Source organism: Ochotona princeps, chromosome 5 (genome assembly GCF_030435755.1).
Source record: "Ochotona princeps isolate mOchPri1 chromosome 5, mOchPri1.hap1, whole genome shotgun sequence".
NCBI classification, from domain to species: domain Eukaryota; kingdom Metazoa; phylum Chordata; class Mammalia; order Lagomorpha; family Ochotonidae; genus Ochotona; species Ochotona princeps.
The window spans coordinates 102490919-102503883 of NC_080836.1; the positions used below are offsets into that span (position 1 = coordinate 102490919).

At 54.7% G+C, this 12965-nt stretch overlaps 1 protein-coding gene across 1 annotated transcript; it reads right to left on the minus strand.

Annotated features, from left to right (window-relative positions):
- Window positions 1–8626: 8626 nt before the first annotated feature.
- NPPC (natriuretic peptide C) lies at window positions 8627–12702 on the minus strand. Its single transcript, XM_004576733.2, has 3 exons — window positions 12483–12702; window positions 11829–12133; window positions 8627–9078 (listed from the first exon to the last, which is right to left on the minus strand). The coding sequence occupies exons 1-2, from the start codon at window positions 12570–12572 to the stop codon at window positions 11849–11851; spliced, it is 375 nt and encodes a 124-aa protein (XP_004576790.1). The 5' UTR covers window positions 12573–12702; the 3' UTR covers window positions 8627–9078; window positions 11829–11848.
- Between the last annotated feature and the right edge of the window lie 263 nt (window positions 12703–12965).

Sequence of the window (12965 nt, forward strand, 5' to 3'; positions counted from 1 at the left end):
ATCAGGGGCAAGGCAAGTACTAGTGGTGTGTCAAATTAAGTGGCTGCCTGCGGTGCTAGAGTCCCAGGCCAGACCACCAGCTCAACTCCCAGGGCCTCCACTTCCTATGCAGCTCCCTGCTTGGGAGATGGCTCGAGTGCTTGGGCCCGGGCCACCCAGGTGGATGACAGGCATGGCTGGAGTTTTTGGCTTCTGGCTTAGCTTGGTCCAGCCCAGGCCGCTGTGATCATTTGGGTAGAGAATTAACTGGTTGAAGATTCTCTCTCTGTATTCCTGTCTGTAATGGCCATTCAAATAAACAAAATATATATATATATTATATAGCATAATGTACAAGTAAGCAAACATAATATATAACTATAGAAATATATTTATATCATATAATACAAATATATAAAATAAATATATATAGTTTATATATATTATTTTGATAATTTTTACAATTAGGGCACAAAGGGTCAAGGGCTAGAGGAAAGTGGGTAAGACCATTGTTTCTGCATTCTCTTTTGCCTTTCTGTATCTGGGGAAAAGGCGGGGGATAAAGGGAGAAGCCACACCCAGTCTCCCAACCATCCCAGGGTTCCCTGACATGGGGCATGCTCCGAGGGCAATGCTCAAGTAGTTTGGAAAGTTCATCAATTCTGAATTGCCGCTGTTCTCACCACTCCAATCATGATGAAATCTTTCCAGACTCCACTGGCTGACACAGTCCACCTTAGAGTCTCCCTTTGCATAGATTTTCACTGCCAACATACGGCTGGGATAATTGATCAATTTGTTCTGTCCTCTGTTATGTTATGGTACCAGGTGTCCTCTGCAGGCCCCAACGTACTGCCATGTCCTCCATGTGCACCTGGATATGCTGTCCACTGTTCCGTCTGAGCCACTGAGGAGGCCCAGCTCTGACACAAGCACTTCATGGTTGGACCAAGGATCTTGTAATTTCTCCATGGTTAGAGTTCTTAGTCCAGAGGTTTGGTGGGAGGGATTCCCAAAGAAACTCATCTGAGGTGATCCCAGACCTGATTTTTGTATGTGCTTGCCAATACAGGGTCTAGCATAGTCTGTTGCCCTAATCAGCTTTCATGCACACTGGTGGTTGCAATTGCTGGATCAGTTCTGTCTCTAGCCCTGTCCTCTACACAAACCAATGGGTGTTGCAGCCCAGCTCAATCCCACCCACCACACACTCGGCCCTCACACAAACCAATGGGATCTGCAGCCTACTGGGAGTGACCTGCAATAGCCCCTACCAGGCCTGCCCCTGCCCTGGTTCCCATGCTTGCCAATATGTACAGCAGACTGGTCCAGTCTGTCCCACATCCCATTCAGCTCTCGTGCATGTCAATGGGCACTGAAGTCTAGTTCAACCCAACCAACCCCACTATCCAGCCCACACACATGCCAGTGGATTTCACTCTGTCTAGCCATACCTGCCCCAATCCTGGTTCTCATGTTCGCCAGTAGGAGTGGCAACCCAAGAGGGAGGTGCCCACTGTTTCCCTAATGGGCCCACTCCCACGCCCGTATCTTGCACTCTTCAGGTGGTTCTGCAGTTTTGCTTGACAGAATTAGCCCCTAGTGCCAGCATCTGTCAGCTGATTTAGCTACTAGGCTATCGCACTGGGCTCAGCAGGCAGGTGTCTTATGCAACTTCCTGGCATATAATGTTTCTCCTGTTGCCACTATGGCAGCAAATTTACTGGTGATTTTCCTGCCAGTGGCCATGTACCGAAGCAGATCGAAGAAGCAGTAGGTAAAGCGCCTTGACTGGGAAATGCCATGGCTTGACTGCCTAGCTCCCTCTAGGGAGAAGTATCTGGCAAATACGCAAAGAAATTTTTTTAGCATCTTTTAGCCTTTGGGAGTTACAATCATCAGTTACAGTCATCAGTTCTTGACAGCCATGCCTGGTTAGAGAGTCCTTATGGTTTAACGATGGCAGGCATACTGGGCAGCCCCAAGGGGGGTTATAGCCAGTCACAGTGGGGATCACACTCAGTTTTCACCAAAATTACAGCCCCTGGGGAGACTGACTGCTTATGATCTCCAGAACCTGGCACCGGGAAGACCTTGCTACCGTATTCTTCCAGAGTCCACTGCAGCTGCCCTAAGTTGATGAGATGTTTTGGCATGATCTCAGGTTCTGGCTTCTTCCTGAAGGAGTGATAGCTGGCTCCAGACCCAGAAGCTGCTGTGCTGAAACCTTCTAGAACATTCTGAGTGTCCACTGGTGGTCCCAGCATCTCCATCAACCACCTGTCTCAGGGGACAACGGTCCCCCCGTGTCTGTGGCTCCTTCATATCTGGTGTTCCCTGGAGGGCAGGGTCATAGCAGAGACTCCAACCCCTTTTCAAGGTGACGTTAGGAAAGATTAGCACGAAGCCCAGTTGGAAAGAACTCTAACCACCTTTGGTGTTCTTCTGGAAGAGGTGGAGTTAGAAGACTATTGAGCTGTGGGTTCCGGCAGTTGTCAGGGTTCTCTATCTTTTCAAGAAAGAACAGTGTTTGTCTTATTTATAACTTCTGGTCTATGAGTGTTGCTATTTTTGAAGAAAACTTATTTTGTATTTGAAAGCAGAGTTACAGAGAGAGAGAGAGAGAGATAGACAGAGAGATCTTCCATCTGCTTATTATCTTCCCCAAGTGTCTGTAACGACCAGAACTGAGCTGATCTGAAGTCAGGAGCTTCTTACAGGCCTTCCACATGTGTGCAGAGGTTCAAGCACTTGGGCCATCCTCTGCTGCTTTCCCAGGTGCGTTAGCAAGGAGCTGGATTGGAAGTAGAGCAGCCGGCATTGGAACCAGTGCTCATAAGGGATGCTGAGATTGTAGGTGGAGGCTTGACCTACTATACTATGGCGTTGGCCCTGAGTTTCCCTATTTTTAAGGATGCAACTTGGGATTCAGCCCATGGGGAACAGTGGGGTGTTACCCAAGACTGAAAAAACCTATTCATGACTTAAGGAGAGGAAACAAAAATAGGAGAAGGCATTAGTCTGCAACAGCCCACTGTGCCCACATACCCATGGCCTCTGGAGCTTTCTGGGGCAGCAGACTAGGTCACATCTGTGTCTCTGGTGGCCCACGTGGACGGATTCAGATCTGGCATCCACGGCATCCAAGGGTCTTTGGCCCCTTTATTTTGTTCAGGGATTTGTGACCCCTGAAGCTTTTTGTCAGGAAGTGGGGTGGTGTGTGGGAATGAGCGTGAGAGTTCTTGGGCCACAGTTTTAATGCCTGAGTCAGGTGGCAGCCTGCCTGATGCTCTAGCTCTAGCCAGTAGCAGTTGGAGATGACCATTTAAGTTGTCCTAAAAGCAATCCATTGACAGGAGAGCAGAGGGACAGAGGGCTAGTGAATGGAGGAGCCAGGGAACAGAGGGTTTCTCAGGACACGCATCAGCCACATCCTGGGGGCTCACCCGTACCCCTTGTTCTGGGCTTCTCCATGGGGGATGACAACACGCAACGCTGGAGAAAGCAGATCCTGGCATCAGTGGTGGGGGTCTGGGTGACCCTGAGGTCACACGGGTGTGGGAGCTGGGTATGCGAGGATGGCCACATGCCGTGGAGACCCCCAGGGTGCTGGGTATTGGAGGGGGACAGAAGTTAGTTGTCACATCAAGCCAGATGCTAACTGCAAGGGGCCTGAGCATGGCCCTGGGAAGAATGACACACAACAGGCCACTCACCCTGACGGAGCTGGGGCTGTAGGTGTGTGTGGTCTAAGCATCATTTCTTTCCTTGAACATTTTATTTATTTTTATTTGAAAGGAAGATTTGACAGAGAGAGAGAGAGAGACAGAGAGAGAGAGAGAGAGAGAGAGAGAGAGAGAGAGAGAGAAAGAGATCTTCCATCTGCTGGTTCACTCCCCAAATAGCCATGAAGGCCAGAGCTAATCTGATCTAAAACTGTGAGCCAGGGGCTTCTTCCTGTTCTCCCTTGTGGGTACAGGGTCTCAAGGGCTTGAGTCATTCACTGCTGCTTTGGCAGGCCATAAGCAGATAGCTGCTGTATGGGAAGTGTACCAGCGAGGACATGAGCCAGATTTATATGGGATGCTGGCACTAGCAGGCGGAGGATTAGCATGATACACTACCGCACCACCCTTAGCACCATTTCTTGACCCTTGGGCTAAGATCAGGCATGAGCAAAAGAGAAGCCATTGGTCCTGGTGTGGTAGCCTAGTGGCTAGAGTCCTTGCATTACATGCGCCGGGATCCCATATGGGTGCTGGTTCTAATTCCAGTGGCTCTGCTTCCCATCCAGCTTCCTGCTTGTGGCCTGGGAAAGCAGTCAAGGATGGCCCAAAGACTTGGGACCTTGTACACATGTGGGAGACCCAGAGGAAGCCCTGGCTCCTGGCTTTGGATCAGCTCAACTCTGGCCATTGCAGCCACTTGGGGAGTGAATCAGAGGACAGAAGATCTTCCTCTCTCATCCTCTCTATATATCTGCTTTTCCAATAAAAATAAATAAATCTTTAAAAAAAGAGAGAGAGAGAAGTCAAAGTCTGATGGCAGTAAGCAGCCAGACCCTCCAGCCAGTGCTCTGGGCCGGCTCTTGGCCTTCCCCCAACAGAAGCTTGGGCTGGTGTGGAGGGGCAGAGCTGTTTTGGGTTAAGAGGAGGTAGGCCATGGGGAGTCAGAACAGAATGAAAGAGCAAGGGCAGAAAGTCATCCAGAACTGCCAATCTAGGGAGCTCACAGAGGCAGGCAGAACTGTCCAGTCCTGGACTGGCTTGCCTTGTGTGGGGCTGGGGCGGTGGCCCCTGGCCACGTTTGCTCCACCTCTGGGGCTCTACCCCCAGGAGGAATTCAAGGGAGAGACACAGAAGCAGGTGAATGGGAGAGCAAGATCTATGAGCCAGGTTTGGAGTTGCTGGAGTGGTGTCTGGGACAGTGCTTCATTAAATATTCATAGGGGGCAGAGTTTGGGGTGGAGCTTGAGCATGGTACATTTCTGTGCCCAGTTCTGTAAACTTTGGAAGCATCATGCTGACCCGTGCCTGATGTCAGCCATGGTAACATAATTAATATCATGACATCATAGTGACCTAAAATCATTGCAGGGACACAGGTTGGGCAGCCCTATTGGATATTGCCAGTTGGCACTGGTTCTTAGTTTGTACCATAGGAGAACTTGGGTTTCCACTACATATATAGGAAGGGGGGCAATTTGGGTGGCATGGGGGAGAGGGTTTAGGCAGTGAAAAAAACAGAGTCAGGCTTGCTGGGCAGGCCAGCCTGGGTTTTCACTGGGATCAGCTGGGCTGTCCCATTGTAGGACGTGCAGGGCTGCAGCAGCCCGGGGAACGGAAGCAGGGCCTGCAGCCCCCGCCCCAACCAGCAGCAGCGTGGAACCCCTGGCTCTGTGCCAACAGCAGCTGGCCAGCTGTTCCCCTGGCCTTCTTGGTGATGCTCCAGACATGACCAGTCTGTTTCCTGTCATTTCCCCAACCTCCTTTTCCAAGTACAGTTGGCTAAAGTCACCAATCCCAGCAGTTGGTGGGCTGTGACACTGGCCTTTCAGGCTAAGTGGAGAACAGATCTGTGGAAATTGTATCTGCTGAAGGATCTAGAAAGTTTCAGCTAACCGAGGAATGTCCTTCATAGACACAAGAGGACATGCTATCTGCGAGTCAAGAGGAAAAATGACATAGCCACAGTGAGATGTGATGGGAAGTAACAAGATGAAAGGGGGGAGGGACCCAACGTGGATGCTTACAAGCGCATCAGAAACGCAGGGGTGAGCTCTAAGTTGGCACTGAGGAACAGATCTGGGGCAGGGGTGAAGACAAGTGGAGATGCTCAGAGAGGACCAAGAATGCACCGCAGGACATGGGGTTAGGGACTGGGTGGTTCTGCCTGTGTCAGGCTGTTCTGGACGGAAGTGCTGGCACTTACCAGGCCCCTTTCTGCTCCTGTCCATCCCTGCAAATGGTATTGGCTCAGGGCCTGCCCCTGGACAGCATAGCGTGTCAGCCAGTCTGTCCAGGGAGGGGACACTGTCGACTGACCCAGGCACCTCCAGAAAGGTGACATTGGCCTCTGCTGCCAGTCTGGCCTCTGAGATGGGGGTGCTGGGCCCCCTGTGCTGACGACACTTGCTGCCTTGCCCTGGCAGGCCCGGTCATGCTGCCCTCCTGCTGGCTGGCAGGCTGCTGCTGAGCTGAGCCAGCTGGAGGTATCAGCAGGAAGCTGGAGGGGAGTGGAGAGAAGAGCTTCATGAGTTGGGACGGACTCTGGGTGTAGTCCTGTAGCAGCCCCTGTCCCGGGCTCAGCTCCTGTGGGAGCCCCTCTCCCCAGCTCCAACTCCCCTTTAGCCCTGGGCGAGAAACTGCCCTGCATTCCTCCCCTCGTAGCCACCCACGCTGCTGCGAACAGTGGCTTCATTAAAGCCTCCTCCTGGGAACCCGGACCCTGCTGTGCTGTGAGCTGTCGGCAACAGAATCCCTACATTGATGTGTTGGAGGTGGGGCCCTTGGGGGTGAGAGGTCAGGAGGGTGTGGCCCCAGGATGGCTGTGGGGGAGAGAAAGGTGGGGAAAGGCAGCTTCCTCGCCTGGCTGTTGCCTGGGTCCTGGGCTCCCACCCATACCACCATCACCTCCATGGTGTGTGTGTGTATCGATTCTGCACCGCAGGGTGTCACCTCTCAGCCTTCTAGCGGGCTTCATAGGCTGCAGGGGTTGGGGGGTACAGAAAGGAGGTCTCCCTAGTGTATTTTCCTCCTCCTCCTCTGCTTCCCATCCTGCCCCTCACCCCAACTGTCCTAACAGCTATACTCCTGAGCCAAGGCAATGGCTTTCTCTGGGGCATGCACCTGCAACTCTGGTCTTGCCCACGTAGGGCACCTGGTCATCTGCAGGGGGGGCCTCTCTGCACCAGGGCCTGGGATGCCGGCCAGTCTCATCCCTGGCTATTTCTCCAGGCTGCACCTGTGTCCTGTGGCCAGCCCGTCTTGGGGAGAAGCTGCAGATCTGGGCAGTGATGGAGGAGGACTGGGTGTCACCGTGCAGGCCTTCTCTGGGATGGGGTAGGGGTTTCTGTTACATATCGGATATCAGCCCATCCCTCAGGGCTTTCTAGAAATCCCTGGCTGTGTGCTGCATCTCAAATGCGGCTGAGGAAGCAGCCACAGGACATGGAATTTGGAAATGGCTAAGGTGTGTGCTAAGCTGACAGGCTAGAGGCTGGCCTCAGGCTGAGAGGAGCTGAAGTTGGCCGGAGCATGGCGTGTGCTGTGTATAGGGAGAACTGCTTGCTGTGGTGTGCAAGCATGGGCCTGCGAGTGTCCAGCAGCCCAGGCCCCGCCCACACGAAGCACCCAGCCCCCCAGAACCTGCAAAGTGACTGCTGCGCCCCCTCCCCCCCCCCCGCTCACTGCATGTGTCTCATGCCTCCTCTGGCTCACTGGCGCCTGATCTGGGAGTTGGCAGCAGGAGTGGGATACACAAAGGTAGCCGTGTGTGGGGGACTAAGGAACTGGTCCCAGGGCCTGTCACCTTGGGAAGCTATGGAGGCTGAGGAAGTCCCCACGGGGGTGTGAGGTCACTGGGCTGGCCGCACACCTAACTGAGCACCTGCTGGATGCTGTACCTGGGAACAAGGGTTAGATTTGGATGCCAGCAATGAAGGCCAGGTGCTGCCAGCCACCTCACCCAGGGAAGAGTTCTGCCCTGAAACGCTGCTGCGGGTGAGTCTGCCCATTCCATGATCCTGCTGCTCACTGCCAGTCCCCTTCTAGAGCAAGGCGTCACCGAGGTGTTGGATATCCCAGCCCTAGAGGTTCCTGATGTCCAAACGCAGAGATAGACCTCCGGTCATGAGATTTCCTGGTGATCATTGCTTCAGACAAAGCAATTCCAATCTGAATTGTTTTCATCCCTTGTCAACCATATTTTGTAATTTTGCGTTCCAGGCTCCATGAGGTATAGGGACTGTCATTGTCAGAGGCTTCATGTTGAAAAGCCATAGCACTTTCACAAAACTCACCACCAAACCCAGCAGGAACGTTGATCCAATCCGGCTGACCGTGGCATTCAGTGTGAAGGGAAAACAACCCAGCTGATCTTAGGGGAGCCACTGAGGCTCGTCACAACAACCCAGTCTGGGAGATGCACCGAGCACCATGGAAATCTTCCCCAGAATGGTGAGGAGGTGTTGCTCCAAGTTTCCCAAATGACACAGAGAGAATGTAGTGTAGAATAGAGAGAACCTGGGACTGGCTGAATTCAATTTGTTTTTGAATCATGACGGTTCTAGCCGTCAGGACCTAAGAGCCATTTCCAGATGTGGCAGAGTGGGGTCAGGGTTGGCAAGCACTGGGGGACACCCCTAGAGCCCCATGCCCTGTAACTTCAGGGGGGCACACTGGCTGGGGCTTCTTATGCGGGCAGGCTGCCCAGGGGATACTGCTCCAAAAAGACACCCAAATCTGGGAACCCGCCTGTTCAGAAAGATCTTTCTAAAAGTCAATGCTTTGCCTTCACCTCTCTCCCTGCCTTGGACTAAGCCCTAAGACACAAAGGCAAAGAGGAAATAAAGACAGCTTTCAAGATGTTCGTGGAGTGACTTTTTTCTTTTTTACATTTTTTTTTTCAATTAGTTAGGACAAAAACATGACAATGATTGACTTCTTTCATTTAGTTACATAAATAAAACTTTTATAAATATCTCTTTATAAACAATATAAATAGCTTTACAACATAAATACATTTAGGCATGACATGAATGTACAAATAGCAATGTTTTACAGCTGGTTTTGTCAGTCTCTTAAAAACTGTCTCTTGTCATCCAGGTGGTGTAGGTGTGAGTTTCATGTATATAATATATATATATATATAATATAATTTTTTATTTTTCATTTTCAAAAAAAATCAAACAAAATCATACTTCCCCCCTCCCCAAATGATAACAAAACAGCTGGTGTTGCGTACTCCCAGTACCAGGAAAGAAACAACAACAACAAAACACCAAAGAGAGAAATGTGAAATCCACTGGCATTGTAGGTGCTTCAGATGCTCAGATGGCGACCCAGGATGACCTCAGCTCAGGCAAGCAAGTTCCCCATCCTGAAACAGAGCAGAGGCGTCACCCAGGCTACCGGGCACATCCAGAACCTTCCTCCCTGTTCCTGCAGCAGCAGCAGCCATGTGAGGCTCTGCCTGGAGGCCCCCTCACGCCAGGTATAGGGGCCTTCCGTGTGCACCCTTGCCAGCCCCTCACCTCCTGCCATGCCCTTGGCCTCGCTGTCCCAGCACAGGTGGAGTCACAATGTCGCCAGGCTCCCGCCTCCCCATCTGCCTAACTACAGGCTTCAGGCTGGCGTTCGGAAAGGCCCAAGCCAGGAATGGGGGAAGTTCCCTCCCACCCTCTGCCCCGCGTGCGCTTGCATGCCGGTGCCTGCCTCTGCCTTGGGTGCCTGTGGTGGCCATGGTCCTGGAGGGAAGGAGACACATCCCCAAGGGGCTGTCAGGGATTATACCTGCAGACCTCCGCTTCCCACCATCTCCCAACCCTGACCTTGTCTCCCTCCATAGCCCTGGATAGCTTCCAGTGTCACTTTCCTTATCCACAAACCAGGTTAGTATCCACCTCCCCTCCTGGGGCTGGCTCTGGGATTTCATAGGGGCCAATGTCCAGGGTGGAGCCGCCACCCAGGGAACACCACTTCCTTCCCTAGAAAGGGTATGGGCCAGGGTCCACTCTAAAATCCAAGGCAATAGCGACTCTCTCCATCCCTGGGGAAGTGCCAGCCAGGGTGGGGTTGGCAGGTTGAGTTACTGCAATAAACTCAGGATGCTGGCTGTGCCTGCTCCCTGCTGATGGGTATGTGGGTATCCCAGGACCCTAGAGAGCTGATGCAGTGCCCTCCCAAAGACCAGCCAGCACACACCCTGGGCCTGTGTGAACTCTTCCCTGCTCTGGTCGTCCTGTGTGTTTAAACAGATGACAGGTGTCTGGGATGTTCCCGGGGCCTGGGGCAAAGTGTTCATGTTGGTATCGGCCACACCTACCTCTGTCATTAGCATTTTATAATCCAGACCAGCAACCATCAGCCACAGTCATTATGGTGGGACAAAAGTCAGGTGCCCCTGCATGGAGCTGTGGCCATAGCCTCAGAGAGGCGGCAAAGACAAGGACACGGCCTACTCCACCAGGAGACCACAAGGACACACATGTCCTAGTCCTTCACCAGCTAGGGATGCCAGCATGGATGCTGTCTGTCTTTTCTAAGAGAGTTTCTAGCCGCTGGGCAGCTGCTCTAGGCAAAGGTGGAGAGGGGCTTTGGCAGCTGAATCCCTCCTCCCCAGCAGCTGTCACCATCACAGATGTGTGGACGCTAGACCCAGGGACATGGCACCTGGGGGGACGGCACACCAGGCACAGGCCCACACACGCACAGCTGCTGTTAGTTTACATCCCAAAGGCCAGACTTGGCCTCAGACCCCTGTTTCTTCACTATCCACAAAAAAAGACGGAGGAGAGCCAAGAAGACCTCGTGATGGGAGCCTCTGCAGGCTGGCCCCGCCATTTCCCTCCCGGGAAGGGGAGAGTTGAGATCATGGATTAAAGAGCGGAGAAGTTTGCAGACCTGTCGTGTTTGGCTGCAGAGGGAGGGGGTCAGTTGGAGTCGGGGCAGGTGAAACAGAGACAGCTCATGCGGTTGGGCATGCAGGCTCTCCAGTCATGGACAGGATTTTGAAGAGTCCCTTTGGGGGACACTGTGGTTCCTCAATTGTCTTAGGTCTGCATTTGGGCCTTACGTGTCCAATACAGGAGGCAGGTAGGTACAAAAAACAGTTTTTTGGGTAGAACAGCATCCTGTGCTGGAATAGGATATGAGCCACGTGCACTGTTGGGCACGAGCAGAATCTTCTGGGGAGTAACTTTCCTGGGGCCTGAGTGTGGGACCTACTCGCTGGAGCCAAGTGTAGAAAGGGGCAGGCGTCTCCAGTGAACACAGCTGTGGGTGAGAGTCACAGGGAATCCTAGGGGCACAGGCAGGGAGCAGGGGTGGAAGGAAGCAGAGAGAGGCTGTGAACATCCTGGTAGAGGGATACTGTCACCAAGCAAACAGCTGGCCAGGACTGACTACAGGGTTTCAGAGGGTGGAGGACACTCCATTTGGGACACTTCCAGGTTGAGGTGGGGGCAACCTATAAGGCTTATGAGATTCGCCATCTTGCTCTGCCATGACACGGAGTCCCAAGCCCCGAGGTGGGCCCCAGGAGCCTCAGGCCTGCCACAGCGTCAGCACCCTGGATTGACCAGTTTGCCCACAGCTGGGCTTAGGGGTGAGGAGCACAGTCCCTCAGGGCAGAGGGCCAGGCTGCCGCCCTTCCTGCAGGCAGGCGGCAGGGATTTCTCCAGCTCTGGGCCCTGGCAGGGACAACAGGTGTGGCTGCCCACTGCTCAGTCTGGCTGGTGGCCATGCCTCTGCCCTCTGCTCCATCCCCCTGATAGTGCACCTGTGGCTCAGGGGTGGGTGGGACCTCACCGAGCCTGTTTCTGCGTCCCCAGGAAGTCAGGTGCGGCCCTCCCAGCTGAGCCACTTCTGACCCTGCCCAAGCTCCCTGACCACTGCAGCCTTTCTTTTTCTCATCTGTAAATTGGGGAGGTAAGTGGGGAGGCAGCCACGTGGAGGCTCCCCTCCAAAGGTCGGCGGAAGGGAGGAAGGACCCCAGGGACAGGGACAAGTGAGGGCCTCCGGTTTGTGGGGGTGTGGGGCTGTGGGGGTGTGGGGTTGCGGGCTCACAGCTCGGCTCTGGAGGGCTGCAGAGTGGGATAGTGCGGGGTGCGCGGGGTCGGTGGTACTCACCGCCGCCAGAGGTCGCCGCACTAACATCCCAGGCCGCTCATGGAGCCGATCCGGTCCAGTTTGAGGCCAAAGCAGCCCTTGGACAAGCCCTTTTTGTTGGTCCCCTTGTATTTGCGAGCGTTGGGGTTTTCGTGCAGAAGGCGGGCCCACGCTGCCCGCGACTTGGTGTCCACGCGCAGGTCCCGAAGCAGTCGTGATCGGTCGCCTTTGAGGTTGGCGCCCCCGGGAGCCTTGTCTCCCTTCTTTTGACTGCCACTTGCGGTCTGGGGCTCGGTCCCTTCCTCTCCCGGGGGGGTTCGCGGGGCCTGTCCAAGAAGAGAGTGCACCATGTGAAGGGGATGCGGTGCTGGGGGGAAACCTGGCGGAGCCTCCCAGATGCTCCCACCCGCCAGCACCAAGCCCCTGGGAGCTCTCAGCACCCTCTCACCGCGGCAGGGCAGCCCGGCCCGCAGCCACCTGCCACGCGACCGCGGGCGGCCGTGCGCTCCCTCGGGGAGAGCCCATCCTGCCGGCTGGCCGCACCAAGTAGACACTTCGAGGATGAAGAAAGAGTTGGGGCTTTAAGCACCACATCACACCGGCTCAGCTAGTTCCCGCGCGCCTCCTCTTCCGTCCTCCCGCCCCCAGGTCCGGTGCCCTCGCGACTGCACCCACCTTCGGTGACGCCCCCGGCTTGGCTTCAGAGGACCGGAGCGAAAGTAGCGTGAGCAGCAGGGCGCAGGCCAGCAGCTGCGAGAGGTGCATGGTGCCGGCGGGGTGGAGGGATGCAGACCGGCAGCACCGAGGGCGCGCGGGGCGGACGAGCAGGCGAGTGCGGAGTGCAGAGCGGGCTGGCGAGGGTGGCCGGGAGAGCGTGGGGCCCAGTGCTACACGGTGCCGGCTGGGTGCGCTCTGAGTCCGTGGCTCTGCTCGCGCCTTTTTATAACCCAACCTGCCGCTGACGTCATTCTCCCGCCCACCCGGTGGCCCCGGCCAATGGCACCACACTCGAGGGCCGGTGGAGGGGACTGGGCGTGGGGGGGGGCGCGGGGGCTCTCTTGGCCCCCATCTTTATCCCAACCCCAAGGGATCCTGCGGCTTGGCCGGCCCGCTCCGGGCTGCACTCGGATCTGCAAAGCTGCGCGCACGAGGGAACTC

Coding starts and splice junctions, on each gene's coding strand:
- NPPC (XM_004576733.2), bottom strand. CDS start 12,572: ATGCACCTCTCGCAGCTGCTGGCCTGCGCCCTGCTGCTCACGCTACTT. Junction 12,134..12,482: donor AGCCGGGGGCGTCACCGAAG/GTGGGTGCAGTC, acceptor CTTCTTGGACAG/GCCCCGCGAACCCCCCCGGG.